A 26,745-nucleotide genomic window follows, 5' to 3' on the forward strand; every position below is an offset into this window, starting at 1 on the left:
TTGTTATGGAATATAAAGTTCCCTTTATCCTGCTGCCTACACAGAGCACATTTTTATACTCTGTAAATTCTCACCGCTCCAGGGTTCCTGGTTTGTTCCTGAGCCCTGCTTACTGTCTGTGCTGAGTCTTCCAAGTTGAGTCTCCGAGTCTGTGCGGCTTTCGTTTGGGTTCTTTAGTTTCCGACTCTCTCTTAAAAACACACTGAAAGGTAGACTGCCTACACTGTCAGGCTGTGAATGGGTGGTGTCCCATAAAGGACATTTCTTACACCTAGTTTTTATGGAAACACTGGCTCGGGATCCTTGACCAGAATAAAGTGGTTACTCAAGGATACATGAAAGTATTGTTACTTGGAAGCATAGACATGTTGAGTGATGATGAATGCTGTAGATAAGTAGAGGAAAACTTTTTAAAGATTTCTTACATTTTATGCAAGAATGGTTTTGCGACTTTCAGCTATATTTTTTCTTTCCTCCATTGTTGTCTGAGTCTTTGAAATGGTATTTTTCATTTGCTCAAATGTCCCAAAGACACACAGCTTGATTCCTTTTCTATATACAGGCTTGTTATATTTTACCCTAAACTGTGTTTGTATTCCACCTTTTTATATTGAAAAGGTTCAAATATTTTTCGTACAATAACCATAAATAAAATAGAAAGATATCATTGTCTGCTGTCTGTATACATAGTTCCAGTTCTATTCTAATCTTAACTTACTTTAATCCTTATCGTCTAATGGCTCACTGCTATGCTTTTCTTCCACTTCAAAGACCTAGCATTTGCTGTTACAGCAAATGTCATTTTTAAAGCAGAAATGTAAAATATTTAAAAGCTAGGTTGTACCAATTGTATGCCCTTCCCTCTACCTCCGTCAAGTTTAAGGGCAGTAAGTGGAAATGCTTTCAACTTTGCCATTAACTTTAGAGTCACTCGCAAAAAAAGAAGCATGGTGAGTCTTGCAGACAAAGGGCATCCCACATCTAAAGGCGCCAGTGGGAGAGTTAGGTTCCAAATGTCACCTACGTGAGGAACATTAAAAATATCTTAGGTGCTGCACTAAGATTTGGGAGAGAACAGAGGTTTAGTGCAAGTGGGAGAACACTCATCTGATTACAGGTAATTAGAAAGAACATGGAACGAATGAAAATAGGGAGGAAGATACTGTACTGTACCTTCACAACCCAGCTGATTTACATTCCATTTAAATTCAGAAAAAAAAACGTTTGTGATAGATGAAAAACCAGGTCAAGTCTGATCACTGCTGTAAAAGCCAACTGACCATTATTTCTTATGGGTAAATCGTAAAAAAAACAACAACAAAAAAAAATCCTCTCATCATCTAAACAGAAACCAACATCATTGTTTCACACGTCAAGCCAAAAGCTGCTAGCTCACATAAATACAAATAAATTTTATTTTAAGGTAAAGTGCAGGTTAATTTATTTTAGTTTTACTTTCATATTTTTTGTTAATTATTTTTATGTATTTATTTTTTTGGGCTGTGGAAAGAATAATTACAGTTTCCATTATTTATTATGGGAAAATTCAACTTCGTTTATTAATGTTTTGGAAAACGAGCCCGCTTCCGGAACGAATTATGCTTGTAATCCAAGGTTCCACTGTATACAGTATGTGTACAGTTAAACCTTGGATTGCAAGCATAATTCTTGCGAATACATGCAAAGCAGAATATATCAAAGTGATGTACATATGATGTAGTGATGTACTCGTATATTAAAGTGAATTTCCACATGAGAAATAATGGAAACTTTGATGATTTGTGCCACAACCCAAAAATATTCATATAAAAATAATTAATACCAAATATTAAATAAAACTAATTAACCTGCACTTTACCTTTGAAAAGAATTATGGCAGAATGCAAAATGCACACAGACCAAGTTACTTGCAATCCAAGATTTCACTGTACTATGAAACGTAGAAACCCACCACTAGCAAAAAGAATTCTATATTAATAATTAGCAATCACTACACAGGACACTGACTATCCAATACCTACTTTAACCTAAATTTACATCTGTAACCCTGTAAATTTATACAGGCATCTAACCGGACATTTATAAAACAGCAACGCAGTGCATACAGTCATGTAGATGTCAAACGCTTCAATTAATGTTCACATCCAAATCAGAATGGAGAAAAAGTCTGATCTATGTGACTATGTAACTATTGCATGGTTGTTGGGTGTTGAATGGGCTGGTTTGGCTATTTTAGAAACTGTTGTTCATTAGGGACTTTTACACACAACAGTCTGTAGAAATTATACAGAATAAGGTAAGATAAAACGAGAAAGGATTGTTTGTGCCTGTAGGCTAAACACCTTGTTAAAGAGACATAATAGTGGAAAATGAGCAGACTGGTCTGTGCTGACACGATGCCTACAGTAACTTAAATAAGCACAGGTGTGAGCGGAAAAGCATGTAAAAATGCATCACAATACCTAATACCTGAAGAGCATAGGCAACATTAGCAAAAGACCAATTCAGGTCCCACTACCTTGCATCAAGAACAAGAATCATGGGCTATCATGATTCACCCAAACTGGGCAGCTGAAAACTGGAAAAAAGAGCAGATTTGTTTTCTAACTTTTCAACATTTAACTAGTCTATTTAGGTGAGCTTGTTCTCAGGAGACGCATTTTCTTGTTCTTGGCTGACAGGAGGGAGGTCCAAAATAGACCTCTGCTATTGTAGCCATTCACTGCTGTCACATGATTGGCTGACTGAATACCTGCATAAATGTAAAGATGTACATGTGTTCCAATTAAAGAAAACAGTAATATACATGGTCAAAAGTTTGCAGATTCAAACTTTTTGCAAAAGTTTGAATGTAAACAACATGTAAAAAAAAAAAAAGCAATAAAAGTAACTAATAAATAGCACCTTTGTTTTCTGGACAGAACTAACTACAGAACTTAACTACATGTATTAGTTTATATAATTATTACCAGCATACAGTAAGGTAAATTTAATAGAGTTTGTTAAGTAGTCCAAAATTAAATACATAGTTTACAGTATAGAATTCATTCTTGTCAAAGGTTTTATCGCTCAATTTTAAAATATATCTATGAAAGTTCTATGTAGCATTTGATTTGTTGTCAAAAGCCTTTGTATAACAGCTAGAATCAATGCATCAGGTTTAATTAACTAATACAGTAAGCTATATTCCAATTAAAACTGTAAATGTCCGTCTTCATGTCACAGGAAGAGCGACAAATAGTGATCGAGTTGTATGACTAAATAATTCACTAATCTCTGGCCTGACTGGTGAATTTATAGTGTTTTGTGTCGCACTGTGCGACCGTGACCAATGAGTAAGGCTGGGATTGTCGTCAAGTAAATAAGTGAACCCTTAAACGCAGCATAATCTGTAATGCAGGGAGACAGAGGCAAGTGAACCACCATCATTCAGAAATCAGATCAGGTGCAAGTATGAATCGAGATTGCGATTTATATTTTATTTATTTATTTATTTTTATTCATTAATCATTGGGTCCTACTGAGTATGGTCTTACTTTGCTCTTAAAATAGTCTCAATCCTTTGTAGCATGGATTCCACAAGACAGTGGAAAGATTCCTTTGAAATTCTGCTCCATGTTGACATGATTGCATCACACAGCTTCTGCAGATTTTCAGGTGCACTTTCATGCTATGAATCTCTCATTCTACCACATTCAAAATGTATTCTACTGGATCCACATCCAGTGACTGGAAATGTCACTGAGGAATATTGAACTCATTGTCATGTTCATGAAACCAGTTTGAGACGACTTATGCTTTGTGTTTGCATCATCAGCTGTTTACGGCATGAGATGATGTAGCCATGAGGTGATGGTTAAAGGCGAAAAGTGTGCCAAGGACACATTCCCCACATCATTATATCAATACTTTCACCAGCCAGGACTACACAAGACAGGTTGGGTCTAGGTCTGGCTGATAGAACGATAATGATGCATACTGCTAGAGAAGGTGGAAGAAAGCGATAATGTGTGGTGTGTTCTTTTCTGCGTGTGGCAATTAATGTATCGTAACACTGACTACAAAATTTATTTTTTAAGTAGTGCTATTATTTCTATATACGTTTGCATTTAAATTAGTAAAATGTTGCCAGCCATTCCTCTATAAATCGACATGATCCAAACTATTTACTCATTGGCAGGCAGCACAGCATGTGTATTATATATATATACGTTGTTAAGTGCTACACAATGTCAACCAACAGCAGCCACTTTACGCCACAACTTTTTTTTTTCCATGATCATGATTTTCATAAATAATTAAATATTACATTGGTGCCACAGTAAGGGCGTTAACAGCTGATGACACAATTAGGATGTTGAGACAGTAGAACAGACCTCAGTCTCATTTTGGTTCAGCCTTCACGGTTTATGCAGTTGAAAGAGAACGTGAGGAAGTACTTGTCAATAAACAGGTAAAGTTAGACCACCAGTATGGCAGCTTTTGTTTATTTCAAGTCTAACAGAGATTAGAGCACAGCTGCGTATAAACTGTGTAGGAGACCCTAAACCAGGAAAACAATGAACCTGTTTTATCATCTGAGCCGCTTCCACCCACTTTAGTATGCAGCATGTCAGACATGTCCTGTCTTTGCCAAATCTCAAAAAAAACAGTCCACAAACAATTCTACAATGGAAAGGTACTCACTCACCTTCATTGCCGTATGATAAAGCATCTAAACAGTACAAGATCATAACTCACTCTGTAGCTTACCACATTGCCAAGGGTATGCCACCACTCAGCATGGTTAAAAAAGGATTGCTTCAGAAAGCTTCTCAGTGTCACTGACCCTCGCTATGTGGTCCCACCAGCTTGTCTTCCTTGCTCGAAACTTGAAATGAAGCCATGTGGAACTGGGGTAGTACTTGAGTTATTATTGTTATAGCATTTTGAGTACTTGGTAGTTATTGATGTTAAGCTGGACTACCTTAAAGCTGACCATAAATTGTCAGAATTACATTTCATCTTACTTTGTTTACATAGTTTCAGAAGGTTTTATTATAAAGTTTGTAACATCTTACAAATGTTAGGTTGGTTATGTCAAAGCTGATTTTACAGTTTACTTAGAACATTGTATTTACTAAGTTAAAGGGTATATATTTACAATAGCTACTGCATTGTATTGATGTTAGATCAATATAACAATTGATTTTGTTGACTTTCTATATTTAATGTCACTCAAGGTAAAATCATTCCTTATTTATTATTGTTCATTTATTTTATTTAAGTGAGTACTTCTCCATTCGTGTGTGCCTTGATAGAAAAAGAAAGAGTGATTTTATTAAAGCCTTTTTATTTTGGTGTATAAAAAATATATAGCCTTGTAACAGCTCATTAAAATGATCAATATTGACCTCTCTCATTAACAAGGCCTTTCCTATCTGCCACCAACTATCCTGTCATGGTCAGGATCACTAAGAGCACATCTTTTCTTCCATTCCAATATTCTAAACACAGGCCATTAAAAGCCACAAAAATGCTTGGAAGAAGGACACTAAACCATTAGTCCAGAGAAAGCGACCATGAATAAGGACATATTTTTCATAATACCTAAAAATGTCATTTATTTGACATTTTGCAATTGTGGAGAAATCTTTATTGTTTTCTGTGAAGAAATGTTTAGCGTTTATGAAAGGTGTCAACTTCACCCCATCACTGAACAGAATATGGTTTGAGGTTCCCTTAAAGCACAATACATACACACTGGCTCTCACCTCATTCTGAAGTTCATCATCACTCTTGGTAGAAGCCAGCATCTCAAACAGCGAGGTACAAAGCTCCTCTACACTGGATGAGCCCATGTTACCTCCACTCAGGTACTTCTCCACCTCTCTTCTAAGGATTGAGCGATCGGCACTGCTGCTCTGGCTCACCGAGTGTGCTTCAGTGCTCTCTAAACCAGTGCTACGCCCACCAGCATGTTTGCTCAGGAAGCTGTTGAAGTCCAGACTCAGTTCCTCATTATTTTCCTCCTCCCATGGAAGACTATCTGGAGTGTCTAGGACGTATGTGTCAAAAGAGAAGGCAATATTCCTTCCAAACGCCATTGCATGGTCTGAAGGCTTGTTTGACGTCTGGGTCTGGACGAAAGCCTCCACCTGGGACTCTCCAAGCTGAGCCACCAGTTGGCTGATGGCAGCAAAGGCAGTGTCAGCCGCCGAGCCAGGGAAAGGTCCAAACATCTGCTTAACAGCCCGAGTCTCTTCATGGCCGATCTGCTCTTTGTTGTGAAATGTTTTGAACAAGAAGACGGCAGCGCTTTCAATGGCATCCTGCCCAAAATCTGTACCCACTGTAAAGTTTACAGAGAACATAGAAAGCACAGTGATTACTTGGTAGAAAGTTCCACTGTACCATGTGAGAGAATTATTAAAACCACTTTCACTTCACTGCCCATGCCTTTGCTGTTAAAGAAATATTTCAGCCCAATGCTTGCCACGAAAAACTTTAATAATGGGGCAGAAAAAGGCTGAATGTCCAATTAAAGGAGAAAATGTGACCAAAAGACAGGAAGACAAGGATTTAGGCCAATTAAAATTCTCTGAATGCAGCTCACTTTCTACCTACTGCTCATTGTCTATGAGTAATTGCTCATTTCTGTGCATTTTAAAATGTGTAAACTTGGAAAATGGTTCTTTAATCTAGTTGGAAATGTCTGTGTGGCCTGTTTGCAAATTGCACAAAGGAGACTGTGTGAACTGTATTAAATATGCACTTGCAGTTTGCTACTCTTAATGTAACAAACATCTATCAGCTAAAAAATATTTGCTCTGAAAAAGTATAGTAAAGGAGTTTTCCTTATGTAATGCTTTACACCGGTGCGTGTTATTGGGTATAGCAAATTAATGGATTTAGAATAGCCTTATTAATTAATTCCAACCTTTGTCTGTGTGATTTATACCGAAGCCTATATAACACATTTACACTCTGTTTAGCGGTAAAATAGATTTCTAGCAAAATCACCTGAACTACTCATCAATTAAATTACCTCCATTAATTGCATTTTTTTCAGGGTTACTTTTTTAAATATACAACAAAAATATGAGAAAGTTTGTTTAATCATGTTTTTGTTTTAAAAAAATACAGTAACCAATGAAAGTGAAGAATCCTGCACTAAAATGTCCTTACATAGTACATCTTCCAGTCCAGTACTATTTCCAGTACAGTCTCACTGTATTTTGTAGAACATAGCAACACTTCAGCTAATAAGCAGATAATCTTTATCTACATCCCAAAAGCACATTTTTAAGCTATTTAAATGAGAAAATAATTGTTGTTTTGTTAATTAAGCTACAGCATCGTCTGGGCATCATCCTGATATACACCACTGAGCTGTTTATGAAGACTTTAATCAGCTATTCGGTTACAAAACAAAAAATATCCTTTTTGTCTTTGATTTCTATCACAAATACTCCAGGCCTGCTGTGAGGAGTCTTGCTTGCATTCAGTGCAGCTATGGTGGGATTAGCGGAAAAGAGAGCCCTGCAACGTCGCAATCCGTGCCCTGCTGCTTTGCCTGCACCCTACCTCCCTTGTCCCCTGACAACAGGATCAGAACAGTAATATAAGCTTTGTGATGGGACACGGTATGCAGCTCAGTATGACTAAGACTGCATTCTGTGGGATTTGCATCTAATCTAATTATTAGGCACATCGGGAAAGATGAGCACTACAGTGTTGTGACATTCACCCTTGTGACTGGCTATGTTTATTTTAAGTGTATGATAGTGGTGTAAGGTAAACGACCTTAACATCCTGCTTTCTAAAAATGTTTAACATGTGCGTTTGGCTAAGGCTAGTTTTAGACTGCGCAAGTTCATCAGCCTCAGATTACGACTCGTCACACAGTATCATGATCCCAATAAAACCATGACTGTATCCTGTAACAGACTGGGAAGTAATGCGTGTTCTCAATGTCAGATTATACTATAAAGATCTGCAATTAAAGGAAAATTAATACAGTCCGTGATATAATCAGTCTGATCTGGTCTCATGTAGAAAACGAAAAGTCATAAAAAGTGAGTTTTCAGTAACGAGGATATTTTTTGGTCAATTAGCATGTGTCATGCAAGACTCACTATTACCGCTACCTCAATCTTTATAGAGGTTCTCTGATTCTCTTGTCATCCTATGCCATACTCATTGTACTGTTTTTTTCTTTTGTAAAATGCATCATAGCAACTGAAAATTCATAAAACTTTTATTATTAACATGTTGAGTCACAGTGGCATTAAATTGGCCTGCAGAGGGCTTTCCATATTACATGATCCAAGACTTCCTGTATTAATTTATAATCAAAAAATCTGATTAATTTATGATCAAAGATTTTTTTTTTTTAAGTGATTGCAGCACAACATGCCAAGAGGAACTTTTTCTGCTTGTAAGGGAGTAGGTGTGGATATGCTTGCTGCACATTTTATTTCATCACAACAAATCTAATAGCAGTTAGGAATATGACAGGATGCAGGACATTTGTGGAAATCAGTTAAAATACTATACCGATCTGCTTGGCTGCTTGCAGAAGATTTTTCAACTCCTGAGACTCTCTTTGTTGTTCCTTCTTTTCTAAGTGTTGTGTAAAAAACTGGACAACCTTTGCCCAGGTCAGACCTTCTCTGGCAAACAGCTCCTGCCTCTTCAAACGCTTGGCCTGCAACGGAAACCGTTATAAACACACGATCTGAAACACCGAACTCTCTTCATGTATTTGGTTAAAGCAGGAGAGAATCGTATAAATCATTCGCATAACAAAGAAAAAATGTTCATATAGAAATGGAATGAAAAGGCTCCATTTGAATTAGTTTACATAATAAACTCCTTTAACACCATGCCACTGAATCACACCACTGTATCAGCATTAAAATATCTCTGTTGTATGCTTAGACTTTTAAAGCATTAGACTTTCTCTTTTGCTTAAAAAAGCATGTTAGCTAGTTTAAATTTAAAGGTAAGCTGTTGATATCAGATAATTAGAAGCAAAACTAACTCCTGAAGAGCCACAGGAAATCAGGAGATGGACAGATTAATGAAAAACGAGGAAGGAAGTAAAGGATTGAGAATGTGTCTGGCACAAACACATAAATAATGGAGGAGAAACAGAGGACTAGCACAATAGAGCGACATGATCAAAGGCATAATATTAGGAGAAACTGTCTTCCATCAGTCTACTCACTAGAGGACACATTTTGACGTAAAGGTTAGTTTTAAATTTAGGACATTCACGTTTATTATTCTATTAATTTCTCAGGAAAACAGAAACAAATGAAGGACACAGCATAGGTGTGTCAAAAGTTTGGACACACCTTCTAATTCAATGGTCTTTCCTGATTTTTATTTCACTCAATACATCCAACATATGGAATAATCTCATTTGAGCAACTGATATGCTGGTAATTAATGATTTTTGAGGCTGCTAACTCTAAATGAACTTTACTTAACTCTGCAGCAGAGGCAAGTTTTGGTCTTGCTTTCCTGGGAAGGTCTTCATGTGAGACAGTTTAATCATAGTGCTTGATGGGTTTTGCAAATGCACTTGACAGTACTGTTCTTGTGAGAACTGTTCCAGAACAGCTGACCTTCGTGTCTTAAAATATCAACTCACTGTCGTTACTTAATGACCCAATTCTATACGTGATATTTTATAGCTTTGAAATTTCTAGTATTGTTCTATAACGTTGAAAAAAGGCATTAGTGGCTCAGTGTAGGTTTTCCCACCTGCCATGCAGAAGGCCCGGGTTCGATTCCCAGCCAGCGCCCAAACTGGGACCGGCAACTGGATGCAGTGCCGGTCCCAAGCCTGGATAAATTTGGAGGGTTGCGTCAGGAAAGGCATCTGGCGTAAAACCTGTGCCAAGCTTGTATGTGCGAACCAGATGATCCGCTGTGGCGACCCCTTGCCGGGAGCAGGCGAAAGACTAACAATGTTCTATAATGTTGAGAAATAAATCCAAACGTGTGTCCAAACATTTTGCTTATATAGAAAGATTTTGTCTGTACATTGGTCAGAACTCGGATTTCCAATGGTATCCCTTTTCCCTATTGTTAAGGTTGTAGAAATAGTTAAAAGGTTAAAGCTAAAAATCTGTTGATATAGTGAAGGTATCAGTCTCATTTTGGATTACATGCTAGTATTTCAAAACCATCTAATTTTGTTTTTTTTATATGTCTATTTCATAATTGTTACTGGATTTAAATACTAGCATTATTCTCATTATTTTACACAAGCATTTTATAATGATCTCATCTTATATCAAACATCCTTTACTTATAGTTTTATGATACTGAGTAATTGCTACTAGCTTCTTTTTGTATTAAAAACAAATTTCACAATTGTGTAACTATTACCAACTAGAATCTTACAATTATTTCCTTCTTTATTACAGAATTCTTACAATTTTTGTAATTGTACAGCTTTTTATGCACAGCACTTAAAATCTGTATTTAACACTAGAATTTGGTCTTTATAACTGCCTTAATTTTGCGTTACATGTCAGACTTTAATATATATTTAAAAAAAATCTTCAAATAAATTTATAACTAGCATATTAATATATATTTTATAAGTGCTACATGCTTTATTACCCATCACTACTTTACATGCCAATATTTCACAATTAGAGTGTAATATTTTATTTATATTTTGCAATTATTTCATTTTGTATTACATTGTAATATTACGTATCCAATTTTGTATTACATCATTATTTAGCAATTGTTACTAGCATAATTTTATATTACATAGTAGTACTTTGAAATTTTATTTGGTATTACATAGTAGTATTTCACAAGTCTTGTATTACATCCTCGTATTATCCAACTATAAAAATTTGTATAAAATTAGCCTTTTAAAAATTACCAGCTTAATTTTTTTCTACATATTAGCATTTTGCAATTAGCTCACTTTATCTTTCATGAGAGTACTTTGTAATTTCTATTTAATATTTTAAATTGTACTGTGTAAAAATCTTATTGTTTTACATACTAGAAATTGTAATTCTCTCATTTTAGTTTTACAGTATATCCGTATTTTGTCTCTTATTACATACAAATATTTTATTATCCAATTTCGTGATGTGATGTTTAGTAGAATTTTGTAATCATTTCCAGTTTAATTTAGAAATTCATTCTAGGATTTCACAATTATCTAATTTTCCATTTCATACTATTATTTCTAATTAACTTTGTATTACACACTAGCATTTTGTAATTACCTGATTGGACTTCTTACACACACGATCTAAAAATAATGCGACATTCAATCCTAAATGATGACTTCTGTAGTTTAAAGCTGCTCTGACAGGATATCATACAATATGAACCACAATTTATTTCTGTACTGTGCTTTCTTAGACAAATTAGGACAGATGGAGCAAATCCATACCCCTCTCCTTAGAGAGAAAAGTAATGCTTCTTGGCTTTTTGCTTTGATGAAGGTCTAAGCTTTATACAAACATGTTGTCTATTACCAATAACAGAAGAATCCAACCATTCAACATGGTTATTACCATCTTTTCTTCTTAATAGGGGATTTGGGAATTCAGTGGCTTTTAATAGAAATGTTTTTTATCAAAATATCAAACAAACTGTGTATGAACTAGAGCTGTGAATCATAGAAAGACTTTCAATTTGGAAATCAAATTTTTTGGGCATTATAATTTTTAATTCTGTGTAATAGCATCAATTGCTATTGTTTGATTTATTTCTATAAAAACTACTAAAAATGTTTTTAACTTTGAAATGCCTTGTAACCTGTGTTGTTTGTTTCTACACTCCAGTCCAGTGGGTGGTGATGATGCACCAACTGGTAATAAACGCAAAAGGTAATGTTTTTATACTTCCGCAAAATGCATGCAAATTACATTAGTTAGAGCAAAGTATTTCTCTGGGCTAAAACAGGGTTCTCAAAGTTGGTTCATATTTTCTCTGAGAAAGTATTAAAGGTGACATATGACAAGAACCCAGTGAAGTACCTTTCACCTCTAAGTACAGACTTACTTAGTTAATGGTAAATTAAGCACCATCTACTAAAGGTTAGGATTAATTTCCTACACAGAAAAGATGTGTACTTAGATAAATGGGAATAAACAACATGCCAAGACATTTGACCTTTTTAAAGAACTGGTAAAAGGCATAGCTCAACTGCAGCACTTAACATACAGTCTGAAGGGTAATATGAATATATTTAAGACTTTGGTGGCCCACTCTTATCTCTTACAATTTCTTATCACTACTAACGTTAGTACACATTGAGTTTTTAGAAGGAGTTATAAGGTTAAAGCTATCAATAAAATTAACTGATCAGCTTTAATGTAAACAGTGATATTAATAATTTAGGTTAAAGCACATGTACATGTCTGTCTTTGTGTACAGCAGAACTCTCTGCCTAACTTACTAATACAAGGAAACAAAATTTTGTAAGGTTAAGTATTTTGTGCCTTGTTTACACTAGTTACTAAACTACTTTCATCGTCAGACAAATACACACCTGTTTAAAACAGATTATTACATCTGGCACATGCAAAATTGGCTGGACAGACCTACAGACAGACACATTTTTTCTGAGACTGGTATCGGGTCCTCTGATGTATGAAATGTAAAGATATCATTGAAAGAGCAAGTTCTGACCAATGTACAGAAAAAAACTTTTATTTAAATAGATTTATTATTATTATTATAATTATTTTGATTTAACTTTGAGATGCTCTGTGTTGGGAGGTTAAAAATAAATGAGAAAAATCAATTTAAAAAAAAAAAAAAAAAAACACAAACACACATTTTTTAACCTTGATCACAATCAGCTAAAACAGAGACAGTATAACATGAAAAATACAATTGACACAATTATGCCGTCTTAGATAGCATAATCAGAAAATGCAAATAAAACGGAAACATTTGTTCTGAAAATAAGTTGTGCCTTGCCTTTAAATCATACGTCTCAAATGAGTGGTCGTCCTGCTTGCTAACCGTGGAGAAAGAGCGCAATGCACCGGTAAGTCGAGGGGGAGCCATAGTCCTGTCGCTCAGTCAACCATCGGAAGATGCAGTTAAAGTGCCTGTTAGGACAAAAATTAACATGTGCTTTACAGATCAGGATTCATCTGCACTCATGAGATACATCTGATTCTGTTCCATCCTGTATTACATGTAATTAAAGAGAGAGAGCTGTGTATACCCATATTAATATCAGAAACTAGGAGTCCCATGATTTTACCCACACTACCAAGTAAAAGACCTAATAGCCTTTACATTCATTGTTTTATAAGTCACAAAAACATGCCTGATGTATAACTATAATCAATTTCACTTTATTAATGTACAAATTATTTAGGAAAAACTAGTTATTTCATTCTCAAGAGCATTTTTTGTCTTTACCTCCCACATCCAACAAACTATTACGACATAGTGAAATAGTGGATAATTGGACACTCTAAGTATAGAAACTAAAGTGGAGTGTAGGTAAATGTTTAAAGGTTACTGAGATCTTCCATTAGTGTGGGGAAACTCAACAAAACAGAGTTGCTCTGCAAGCTGACCGCATCTACTGTAGAGCAGTAACAAAAAAATGTGAAATATCTTGAATATTCACAGACTAAAAAAAGAAAATCCTCAAAGCTACAGTAAAATGTGCAAAATGATGTAACTAACATTTAATATCAGAGTATCAGTTAAAAGGACAAATCTTCTGTCTTTCAAAAAAGCTCAGCATTAAACTAGAGTCAGCCACTTAGCTCTTACTCTGACTACAAAGCACCTTTCAGACTTGCACCCCTTTCCATAAATTTTATTGAAATTTTAGGGGTTGGCTTCATGTCGGGATGCACTCAACCCATAAAAAATGACCCGGAAATCATACCAGGTCGACCCTAGTAACTTTTATGGATCACTTTTAAACCAGAACAAGTCTGTACTGCATGTAACATTTATGAATGGGCATGCACACAATTACATTGTAAAGCTGTGAATGTAAAGACAATGTTCTGTGCTGATGCCAGATTTGGGTAACTGTACCCATTGGGCTATTTCAGTACTGGGGAATGAAAATGTGTCTAATACAAGTTAATAAAGATAAATGGGTTGTTTTTTAAGCTTTGTAATGAAATTACTAATCTACTATATTAATTACTATTAATCTACTGTAAATGGCCTTAAAGTGCTTTCCTTGATAACATTGCTGTGTACAAAAAAATGATAAAGCTGAAAGAAATCCATCCATGACGAAAAATAAGGACAACTGCATATGGAACAATGCCACACATTATTAATGCTGTTGAACAGTTAGGTTAGACGTTTTGCAAATTTACATAAAAATGCTCACAGGACTGGCAGCTCTTCATCCACGCTTTCAAAATAAACAAAACTAAATAATCTCAACTTGGAAAGAAAGACTATGTATGTGTGCATGCTGGCAAGCTAGCCATGCTGACGTAATTTACTTTTAAACGACTTACTCTACTGAGTACAATAAAACGTCCTCTACTGAGTTTTGAGCCAAGTTAAACACCAAACTTACTGCATCGTGCACGTACTATACATACCAAAATCTGTATCTCTTTTACTGATTAGAGGAAAAAATAAGGGGGAAAAGTGAAAGAAACACATTCAAGATCCGGATATCAAATTAAGCTCATTTTCAGCACATCTTAATAGAAATTTTGTCAATCTGGCAACCCCAGATTATGTTAATTCTTCACATATTGCACTAATGGCAATATAACAACTATAAAGGGAAAACAAAACCAAAAAAATAAAAACACACACCAAATCAAAGTAGCTACCCACTCACCACTTGATATTGTTATCTCTTTAGTTAAAACAGCTTCCCAGCTGGGCAACGATACACATCACACCTTAAGGACAAATCAACTGACTGTTGTTATGAGCTTCCCTCCAAGTTAGAGAACAAACAAATGCCACATCAATTTAGCAAGAAAAGAGCTAAAATTTAACCTCACCTAAACCCATTGGGCTTTATCACAGGCTATGTTTAAATGGACAAGATTCCTTCAATCTGATTGAAATAAGTCTGATTAGAGATTCCAACTCCGCTATTTACATGGAGGAGGCTGATTTGAATAATGCACGAAGCATTTTATTTGACATGAGCAAAGTGGTGGTAATTTACATGCCTGTTTTTTGGAGACTGGTGTAAATGTAGGAAATGAGTGAATGAGTGAGGGGTAATGAAAAAAAAAAACTGGATTGGAGGTTTTTCACCACGTGCACCTTGATGCTGTAACAGCATTAAAATGCCTTTCTGTTGCACCACTCAGAAGGTCTTGCATTCGGCACAGAACCAGTTATATCCGAGGCTGATCAGTCATGGCTGTGCAAGCTGTTAACCAACTAATTTGGGTCACGGGTTGATCGACCCATGCATACCCCTTATAAATGTAAAAAAAAAAAAGTTATAATAACTTTTTATTGATTTTGGATAAAAGAATCACCACATAAAAGAATCGCGATTCATAACTCAATCAATTTTCTCCTGTAAATTTCTTCTGTATTTATCTGTATTATCCTACAGACCATTTTCTCTTCCTACAGCACCACATTCTGAGAAACAATATTGTAATTTAATGTGTAAAAAAAATTTTTACTTAATGGAGAGGAAAAAAACGATTAGTAACAAAATAGACTTGAGTTACAATATGAGTAACAAAAAATCAGAAAATCTCATTAAGACGTTAAAGTATCATATCTTCCAAACAACTCTAATTTGTATAATTACTAGAAATTCACAAAAGAAAATCTTCAAATACAAAAACCGTCTGCACTGCACTCCAACAAATACCATGACTTCAGTCTGCTCTTTAATCACAGAAATCATTTAATAGTTCATTAGATGACTGGTTTGAGATTTTACCGCTGCGTTTAGGAATTTTAGCAGATTAACACATCTCGGTGTGCGTCAGAGGGAACGAGACATAAAGGGAAACCCATTCTGAGTAATAACTTTGAAAGAGTCCACAAAAAAGCTATTAGAAAGCTGCACTTCAGAAACGCCTTTTTAATCAGTCAGGATAGAGTCTGCCTGGATGAGCAAACTGGATGAGTAAAGAATGTACTTACTCCGAGTGAATGTGTTTGGGAAGGAACAGATTTGACTAATTGGCTTTGCCTGAGGAGCTTCAACATGCCGAATGATTCCTCTTACAGAAAAAGAAAGTAGGCTGGAATTTAGTACAGGGTTTGGCCTAACACACTTTCACTAATTTAACCTAAAACTCTGGGGGATAAAACGAAGCAGACGTTATATAGAAAAGTTATGCTTCGAGACACAGCTGAGATACATGAAGTTGATTAGCAGCATCAGCTTAAAAAAAATAAATAAATAAACTGGCAACAGCTTTTCTTTTTTTTTTAAGCGAGATGAAATAATTAAGACGAAAGCAATCATATCCAAATTGCACAGTCACCTGACAGCAAAACAAGCATGGGGAATTATGGAGAAACACGCACACCACACAACAGCAGCGAGGAACAGGGTCTCAAGTCGACACGGTACTGATACTTGTAGCTAAACACAAATATCTGTCAGGTTTAAACACAACTTCATTGAACCAGTTTATCTGGAAAATGATCATATAAGATCGTAACTTGGCACACTACAGCTCAGCAGATTAACAAATGACTGCTTGTAAGCGACTGCGGAATGCATTAATATGCAAATCATCCTGAAACATTTGACCACCAGCTTCCTGTAACACCTCTCGTTTTCAGTTGTTTTATGGAGCCCTGTTTCTTAGTGATCTTCTGCAGGCATAAAGCATGTACTGTATGTTACGACAAGAAAAGACTTGTTTGTTGGATTGGAAGAACAGCTTAGCAGGGTTCACAAGTTTTTTTTTTTTTTTTTTTAAGTTTTGTTGGAATTTTAAACCTTAGCAAATAATTTGCTACTACTGCACAGAATGCCGTGCTGTGTGAATAGTTTAGAGCCCACCACCTGATGGATTATTGAGAAACAACTTTTTAACACTTTGAATGCAAACATGCGTGAACTTAAAGTGCCACACACAAACAAAATACATAACACCTACCTGAATTGATCTTTTTTTCCAATCTCTATTAATTTGGCTTAATGAGATTTTCTGCTTTTTTTGTTACTCATATTGTAACTCAAGTCTATTTTGTTACTAATCGTTTTTTCCTCTCCATTAAGTTAAATTTTTTAAAACATTGCTAAAATGCTCCAGAGCAATCAAATTAAACTCTTTTATGGATGCATGTATACTTTTATCTTTAAGTGGAAAATCTTTATCAGGTTCCTTAAATATCCAAACTGAGCCAAATTTCTTTTCCAGGAACCTGATATTTGTTATCTAGTTAGTGTTTGGAAATCACTTATATGTACAAAACCAGGACAATCTAGTTTACATATAATCCTGACTTCAAACTAATATATCTAAAGCTACCTCGTTTAAATCAATGTTATTAGCAGTGTATAGTATGCAACAGAAAGGGAGGGAAAAAAAAAAACAATGCAGTCACACATTTCAGAATTTTTTTTTTAAGGGAAATGTTTGATTATGTACGTATAAGTTATGTATGTAAATGGCAACAAAAAAAAAATCATCATTCAGCTATAATCCTAGAGGTAGCACGCACTAAACTATACATGCATTGGCAAGTAGCACAGCACCCTGTGTGGTAGTGGCAGTTAAATCATGACAATTACAATATCGCAATACGACTCAAATTGGCACCTGGGTATTCTAATAATATTGTATCAGCTGATCCCCTGGTGATTCTCATCCATAGTCTCCTTTCTACAAACACAAGGCTAAACAAATATTGTAAGCCTCAGGCAGCTGTCCAGACAGCAGACATGACACTAAATGTCAGTGGAACTTCACAGGAAGTTTAGTAACAGACTGTAGTGGGCCGTCATCCTCCAAAACAAGATTTTTTCTTCTTTGAACAATCAGAATTTCCCTCGAGCATTATTTTTCAGGGTGAGGTCGAGGAAGCATAGGTATCACATCTGTTCGAATTAGTGATACGATTATTCGTCACTTGTACTTTACAGCACAGTGATTTCTTTTCTCTTTCTATCCCAGTTGCAAAGTTGAGGTCAGAGTGCAGGGTCAGATGGAGCAGATGGGACAAACAGTGGCAGCTTAGCTGTGCTGGGGCTTGGACCCCTGACCTTCAGTAATCAGTAAGCCAGCATCCTAAACAATGTGTCCGAGACACCATTACCACTGTATCCCAAAAGTCTCCATACAACTCATGATGAACTCGTGCTAACACTTCGGCTGTTATGCCTGTACTGTAACTGCACTTCAATACAATATTTTTCCCCCCGGTACACCCTGGGTTTAACATAACCCCACAGATACAAAATCAAGGGGGCTTAGATCTGACGATCATAACATACAATACAAGTCGACAGTTTGGATATACCTTCTAATTCAGTGGTCTGTTTTCATATTGATTATTTTCTACATTAAAGAAATGTGAAATAATTCCCTCTGAACAGCTGATGTTAAAAGGTGGTTGCTATTTGAAATCTGTGAAGCTTTCATGTAGGCTCTAATCTAAGGCTTTATTAACTCCTGATTTCTGGGGCTAGGAATTTTTACAACTTCTCCTATGCGGCAGAGGTACGTCTTGCTCTTGCTTTTCTTGGATCTTCCCCTTGAGAGTCAATTTCATTTTTTTGCATTTGCACGTGCATTCGAAAATCTTGCGAGTTCTTGCAGTTTTATGGATGGACTGACCTTTATCTCTTAAAATAATGGAGTGCATAATTTATTTATGCACTGAATTACATAAAGCCATATGTGTTGTTATTTTAATATTGTTCTGCAATGTAAAAGAAAAAAAGGAAGAAACACCATAGAATTAGAAGGCGTGTTTGAACTTTCAAATGGTACTGTACTGTACATGTATAATATAACCCAAGAATTCAGTGTTAATTTCCCTTATGCATAGCTAATCTTTGGGACATCAGGTATTTATTATTGACTTCTTACAATAAGACTTTTATACTGATAACTTAAATTTTACTTCACCAACTCCCCAAAAAAAAAGAAAAAAGTTATTGTTACTACACAACACGGCCAGAGCGAGGGTCAAGGGTGGTCACTGTTCTTTGTGCCAGTGTCACTTTTTTCTGCAGCGTATAAGACCAATATCAAACAGCAAACTGTAAATGTGAGAAAGTTTATGAAAAGATTCTCCTTAATAATATATTATTAGTCCTGTAAATGTACCGGTGGAAATAACCTGGATAATATATTGGGTTGGTTAATATTCTGTTATATCTTCAGAGAAAAGTAGTAGAAAACTAGAACACCATAAAATATAGATGACTTGTCAGAGAAGCAAATCCTATTATGGGGCCCATATCCTACATCACTACAGACGTCATCTATCAGACATCATCCATCAACATTACTTTACAGACAGAAGTGTCCAGAAGCCATATGTTGCAGGAAGAAGATGATGAGGATTCAGGGGAGCTGATGGAATTAGGGGAGGTGATTTGCTTTTCTGTCATGCAAAGTGTTCTAAACACTTGGCTAAAATAAAAAAAAAAAATATATATATATATATATATATATATATATATACTATATATACATACAAATAAACATTGCCAAAAGTGTTCGCTCGCCTGCCTTCACATGTATATGAACTTGATTAATATCCAATTCTTAATCCATATCCAAATCTATAGGGTTTAATATGATGTTAGCTCACCCATTGCAGCTATAACAGCTTCATCTATTCTAAGAAGGCATAAGGTTTAGGAGTGTGTTTATGGAAAGTTTTTTACCAGTCTCCCAGAAGAGCATTTATGAGGTCAGACACTGATGTTGGATGAAAAGACATGGCTCACTGTCTCCGCTCGAATTGAGCTTTTAATTGAGTCTCCACTCTAACTGGATTGAGGTCAGAACTCTGTTTAAGGCCAGTCAAGTTCTTCCACACCAAACTCACTCATGCATGTCTTTATAGACCTTGCTTTGTGCACTGGTGCGCAGTCATGTTGTACCAGGAAGGGGTCATCCCAAAACTGTTCCCACAAAGTAAGAAGCATGAAATTGTCCAAAATGACTGTATATGCTGAAGCATTAAGAGTTTCTTTCACTGCAACTAAGGGGCAGAGCCCAACTTCATAATCCCCCTCAACCAAACGTTACAATTGGCACAATGCAATCAGATATTCTGTTATATCTTCTGAGAAAAGTAGTAGAAAACTAGAACACCATAAAATACAGATTATAGATGCAATCTCCTGGCAACCACGAAACCTAAACTTATCCATCAGATTGCCAGACAAATAAGCATGATTTGTCACTCCAGAGAACATGTCTCCCCTGCTCTAGAGTGGCTCTAGTGATGGCACGCTTTACACCACTGCATTCAATGCTTTGCATTGCACTTGGTGATGTAAGGCTTGGATGCAGCTGTTTGGCCATGGAAACCCATTCTATGAAGCTCTCTAGGCACTGTTCTTGAGGAACTCTGAAGGGCACATGAAGTTTTGAGGTCTGTAGTTATTACCTCTGAAGTTGGTGCACAAAGTTGGCGACCTCTGTGCATTATGTGTCTCAGCAACCGCTGAGTTTGTGGCTGAATTGCTGTCATCCCAATCAATTCCACTTTTTTTTATAATACCACTAACAGTTGACTGGGGAATATTTAGTAGCAAGGAAATTTCACGACTAGACTTATTGTACTGGTGCAATCCTATTATGGTACATCGCTGGAATTTACTGAGTTCCTGAGAGCAACCTACTCTTTCACAAATGTTTGTAGAAGCGGTCTGCATGCCTAGATCCTTGATTTTATACAGCTGTAACCATGGACGTGCTTGGAACACCTGAATTCAATGATTTGGATGGGTGAGTGAGAGCTGTTGGCAATATAGTCTATACATAGAGATCGCCCCCCCAATATTGTACATTAGTACTGTAGACATACAAACTATAAAAAACACAATAATGTAGTAAATGAAAATCTGTTAAATAACCTAGAATATGTTTTAGATTGTCCAAAGTAGCTACATTTAGCTCTTTTTTTTTTTTTAGCTAGAATGGTTTTTAATTCACAGGTGTGCTTCGTCAAGTGTTAATCTGTGACATTTCTTGTCTTTTCATACAGAGCAGACATACTTTAACATCCACTGTTCAGTGGAGAGTGCAAGAGTCAGGTCTTGATGATCGAATTGTGAGAAAGGAAATACTTCAGAAGAACAACAAGCAGAAGAGACTTGCTTGGGCCATCAAACATAATAAATCAGCATTACATCATTGTAAAACTTTCCCTTGACCTGAAGAGTCCAAATTTGAAATTTTTGGTGAACCTTCATGTCTTTGTTAGACACAGAGAGATTCAAGATAACTCTGAATATGTGGTTCCCCCTCCGTGAAACACGGAGGAGAAGGTGCAGTGGTGTTTGGGGAGCTTTGCTTATGACACCGTTGCTGACTTAATCAAAACAGGGGGAACACTTAACCAGCACGGCTATCACACTATTTTGCAGCAACATGCCATCCCTTCTAGTTTGCATTCTGTAGGACTATAATTTATATTTTCCAACAAGCTGACAATGAGCCCAAACACATATTCAGGTTATGTAAGACCTATTCCTAAGCTATTATAAAAAAGGAAATAGAGGGAGTTCTGCATTAGATGACCTGGCCTCCACAATCACCTGAACTAAATCCAATTGAGATGGTTTAAGATGAGTTGAACCAGAGAGTGAAAGAAAAGCAGCCAACAAGTACTCAACACCTCTGAAAACTCCCTTAAGATTGTTGGAAACTAGCTCATGAAGCTGACATGCTCACACACACAAACATAGATGCATCCATCCATCCATCCATCCATCCATCCACACACACTTTCTTCTGGCTTACAGGGTTAAGACAACCTCTAGATCACCCTACAGGCAGCTGTAGTCCCCCTTCTACCCAGCTGTTAGATCAGACAACACACCGGCATCAAAGTCCACCAGGCTGCTAATAAACGCCTCTTTAGCCTTCTTAATAACAAGTTACTTAAAACATGGCATATGGCAGATCATTACAGCTGGCTCACTGATGTTATAAAAAAAAAAGACCTATATCTTTTTTTATACTTTCATAACTTATGTCTACATATTGCTGATTCTCACACAGGTAGTTGTTAGCCAGGGCTACTAGCTAAGCATATAAACACTACCGGGTTTCCCTGCCGTCTTAAAATTATCCTTTACTAGAATGATATTTGAACCAGCAGCTCAAGTTTAAAATACATTAAAACTCAAATATATACCGGTCACCCAGACGTCAGTTAGCAGCTCGGTCACTCTCCAATGTGCAGTCAGTCACTTTCAGCCGGCGACTCAGCTAGGCAGATAGTGCGTGCGCTCAGAGACCGCATGAGCCGCAAGGTGTTATGGGTATTGTAGTATTACAGGATTCCCGGTTGCGTTAGTAGAAACAGGCAGTTTCGGTTTTATCGACTACATTATCCAGTTAGACAACGTATGCGGAAATGTAAAGTAAATAGTGCGCCAGAGGTGGGACTTCTGGCAGAATCCAGAAGTGTCGGAATTTTAAAAAATGAAAGGAAGAAAGAATGAAAAAAGTTTTGGAAACAGGCAGGCGTTTTTTTTTTTGTTTGTTTTTTGGTGAGATAATAGTAGGAGCCTAGCAGTAATAATAATAATAATAATAATAATCTTCAATAAGAATTAGGGAACAAACTAACTGATAAATAATCAAATCAACTTTAATAAAGTAATGACTATGTTGATTAGGTTCAATTGGATTAGATTTGTTTGGATTAAATTAGACTGCACACCCACAGCTACAGGGTCCTGAGTCTAATCCTGAGCTTTGAGCTGTAAGGGATATACTGTAAGATATAAGAATAGATTTCATGTTTTTTTTCTGTGCCTACGTATGTGGATGTCCTCTTGGGTTTTTTGAGGGTTCCTACCACTCCCCAAAAACATCAGTGTATACAGTATTTAACAATATAATAATAATAATAATAATAATAATAATAATAATACAAAATAAATAAATATTAAAATGGATATACAATACATACACATACACAGGGCTGTCAATATTAATCTGTTAACGCATGTGATTAATCTATCAATTTTAACACCTTATTATTATTTTTTATTCAGATTAATCATATGACCAAGTTTGACCCTAATGTCTTCCTATTACCTGGCTGCGTGAGATAATGTCATTTTTACCATATATGATAAGATGACTGAGGAAACATCACCAAATGTGCTAAACAGCTAATTTCACTATATTAAAAAAAAAAAAGCTTCTAGATAGAAGTTTGGATAAAACCAAAGATGTGTGCTAAAGCTCGCTTCAAGGGGGAACTATTTTTACAAGAATACATTAAAGACACTTGAAAAGGCTATGAAAGTGAAGCAGTTCGACAGGAGCTACTTTTATTGCACGTATTGGAGACCAATGGAAATCAGTATGTAACCATAACTACCTTGCTGTAACGGCACCTCTAATCAATGACAATAGCAACTGCAGTCATTCACGCTGGGTGTGTTAAAACAAAAGACTGACATTTTGTCGAAGCATGTGCTAGCCATTTGCACTAACCTAGTTGAAAAGGAAATAACATTGTACTCACTATATGAGCAGACCAGGTTCACAATATGATTGCTGCAGCAAGAAGTTCACTATTCAAGAGATTAAAAAAAAAACATTTGTTAAATATGAATGTTTGGCATATTATAAAACTGCATAATGCTTCCTTTAACAAAATTGTCATGCATTTCTTTATTCCATCATTGCACATTTATAAACCAATAAAATGTGAATATTTAAAAATATCCGGCCGATCCGCACAAGTTTTACACTGGATGCCCTTCCGGATGCAATTCTCCTATCCTTATCCAGGTTTGGGGCCGGCACTACATCCAGTGGTTGGGGTTTGGGTATTGGGAGGGAACTAAGCCCAGGTCTTCCGCATGGCAGGCAAGAGACCTACCACTGAGCCACCAATGCCCTATCATACATTAGATAGATAGATAGATAGATAGATAGATAGATAGATAGATAGATAGATAGATAGATAGATAGATATGTATATACCGTTGTGCTCAAAAGTTTGCATACCTTTTAAGAATAAGCAATAATTGTACCATTTCTTAAAGAAAACATGAGTGAGAAGGCTCATACAAAATAAAAATAAAACTTATTTATTTTACTACTTATAGGACTCAAGTTTGTAAGGCATATCAATATGACACAACCATCTAACAAAACATAACAATAAAGAAAATGAGGAAATAATCCCTGTTCAAAAGTGCATACATTTAGTTCTTAATATCTTGTATTGCCTCCTTTGGCATCAATGATGACATACAATCTTTTGTAATTATTGTGCATGTGTTCCTTAATTCTCTCTGCACATTTTTTTTTGGGCAAAATGCCTTCAGTTGTTGTAAATTCTTTGGTTGTCTTGCATGAACTGCATGTTTGAGAAGTGGCTCAATGATATTGAGGAGGTCAGGAGACTGTGATGGTCACTCCTGAACCTTCACCTTTTTCTGCTGTAGCCAGTGCTTTGGATTATCGTCATGTTGGAACATCCAAGATCGTCCCATGCACAGCAGATGGTGTACTTTTTTTTACTATAGGCCTTGTTGGCTCCTCTCCAAAAAAAGTTCAGTTTTGTTCTCATCATTCCAAGTGACTCTACTCCAGAAGTCATGAGGCTTGTCTAGGTGCTGTCTGGCGTACTGCAAGTGGGGCTTTTTGTGGCATGGGTGTAGTAACGGCTTTCTCCTGGCAACTCAACCCTGCAGGTCATTTGTGTTCCAGTTCCTGCTTATTGTGCTCCTTAAAACACCACCACCATTTTCTTCTCCCAGAGCAGCCTGTATAGCAGTTCTTCTGGCAGTAGTGGGTGAAATCTTTCCTGGTCTACCTCTTTTGAACCGTACTGACTGGCATTTTCAAGTGTTGAGATATCTTTTTATATCCTTCTCCTGCTTTATAAAGTTCAACTACCTAATTACGCAGATCTATTGGCAGTTCTTTTGTCTTTCCCATGGCGCAGTATCCAGCGGTGCATCACCTCATGAGCTGAGAAACTCACAGACTATTTATGCACAGACACTAATTACAATTACAATTAGAAATTGTAATTAGTGTACAAATTGTTTGGGTGATTTTAGATATCATTAGGTTTCAAGTTATCAAACAACTATGTGATGATTAATGACTTTTTTTCTCATATATATATATATATATATATATATATATATATATATATATATATATATATATATATATATATATATGCAATTTGAACTTTGCCAATCCCATTATTGATGGTGGTGACTTAAGCAAAATATAACATTCAAAAACAACAAACTATGAACTTTACATTGGGTCAGGAAAATCTGAATGCACTGTCCCTTCTCTCCACTGAGAGGATACTGTTATTGAACACATAACAAATAAAATAAACAACCAATCTCCATTTAACAAAGAATCTCCATGCTTGGTGGGTTTCCTCTTTGCACTCCCACATGTCCAAAGACAGGCAGAATAGACTAATTGGTATTGTGTGTGTGTGTGTGTGTGTGTGTGTGTGTGTGTGTGTGTGTGTGTGTGTGTACGTTTATGATGATGTTGAACTTCTCTGTAATAGAGTAGATTAGTTCCCTGTATACGTTTGAAAATTTTTTTTAGACAAGTAATAATAGTATGTAGGCAAAAGTTCATCAAGAGCAAAGCCTTTAAAAGTTTAGAATAGCAAATGCAACATAGCAATTGTTCTTTAAAAACAGATTAACACATTGTGTCTTTGATGGTAAATGCACTTTCATACATTATATCTGACCCTAAAGCTGAAAGAGTCTCATAATAGCAGCAAAATAAACAGATGCCAGTCTCTGTGAGGGAGGATGAAATAATAATAATAATAATAATAATAATAATAATAATAATAATAATATACATGCATACAGTACAAGTCAGTGTCAGTAGGTTGAGGATTATAGATTAAACAAAAACTATTCAGTAATTACTGACCGGAAATGAAGGTTAAAGGACAAGTTACACTTTCATGTACAGTAGACATTCGCTCAGCACTGATACTCTGGCAGTCTGTTTCCACCGACAATTTGTGCAAAGCATGAAATGAGCTACAGTGACTTATTGTATATCTATGAAGTACATCTGTATGGTAGCTGAATAAATTATGGCCACAATAAATGAATAAATGATGTGCTACATTACGCTACCAGATAATGAGTACTGACAATGTCTGACAATTAATCAGTCTCTAATGATATTTTCTATAATAACTTGAGACAATGCTGCATATTTTCAGATGATAATGCACGCAGAGTGTGTAGCCTTCATGCTGCACACAATTCCCCCATGCACACACTAGGAGCATGAGAGTGAAGGAAGCAGCAGACATATTGTTAGCCAAAATAAGTCTCAGAGAGCCCGCGGTAGAGCCAGACCTCTCTCACGAGGGAGATGGTCATTACCTCGGTAAGACACTAGACACTTGCAAGAAAAACACAACAAACTTCCTGCCTATCAGGAGAAATGTTGCCTGGCGTCGTCCTTCCTTTGCTAGACAGTGCGAATTCTCTCTTTAGCTTCAGACAGCAGCCTTTTTTACCAAACTGGCCATAAGTCACAAAACAACCTCCAGTATTACAGTATAACCTGCACAAAATCTACTCCGGTCCAT

At 36.1% G+C, this 26,745-nt stretch overlaps 1 protein-coding gene across 1 annotated transcript in view; it reads right to left on the reverse strand.

Annotated features, from left to right (window-relative positions):
* ascc3 (activating signal cointegrator 1 complex subunit 3) overlaps window positions 1-22,424 on the reverse strand; it is a 174,723-nt gene extending 152,299 nt beyond the window's left edge. The window contains exons 1-4 of the mRNA XM_053494602.1: window positions 22,309-22,424; window positions 12,958-13,091; window positions 8,539-8,689; window positions 5,754-6,331 (exon numbers count right to left, since the gene is read on the reverse strand). Coding sequence (XP_053350577.1) covers window positions 5,754-6,331; window positions 8,539-8,689; window positions 12,958-13,047 — 819 coding nt within the window. The 5' untranslated portion in view covers window positions 13,048-13,091; window positions 22,309-22,424. The remainder of the gene's footprint in view (window positions 1-5,753; window positions 6,332-8,538; window positions 8,690-12,957; window positions 13,092-22,308) is intronic.
* Window positions 22,425-26,745: the final 4,321 nt, after the last annotated feature.

This window comes from Clarias gariepinus, chromosome 4, assembly GCF_024256425.1.
Source record: "Clarias gariepinus isolate MV-2021 ecotype Netherlands chromosome 4, CGAR_prim_01v2, whole genome shotgun sequence".
NCBI classification, from domain to species: domain Eukaryota; kingdom Metazoa; phylum Chordata; class Actinopteri; order Siluriformes; family Clariidae; genus Clarias; species Clarias gariepinus.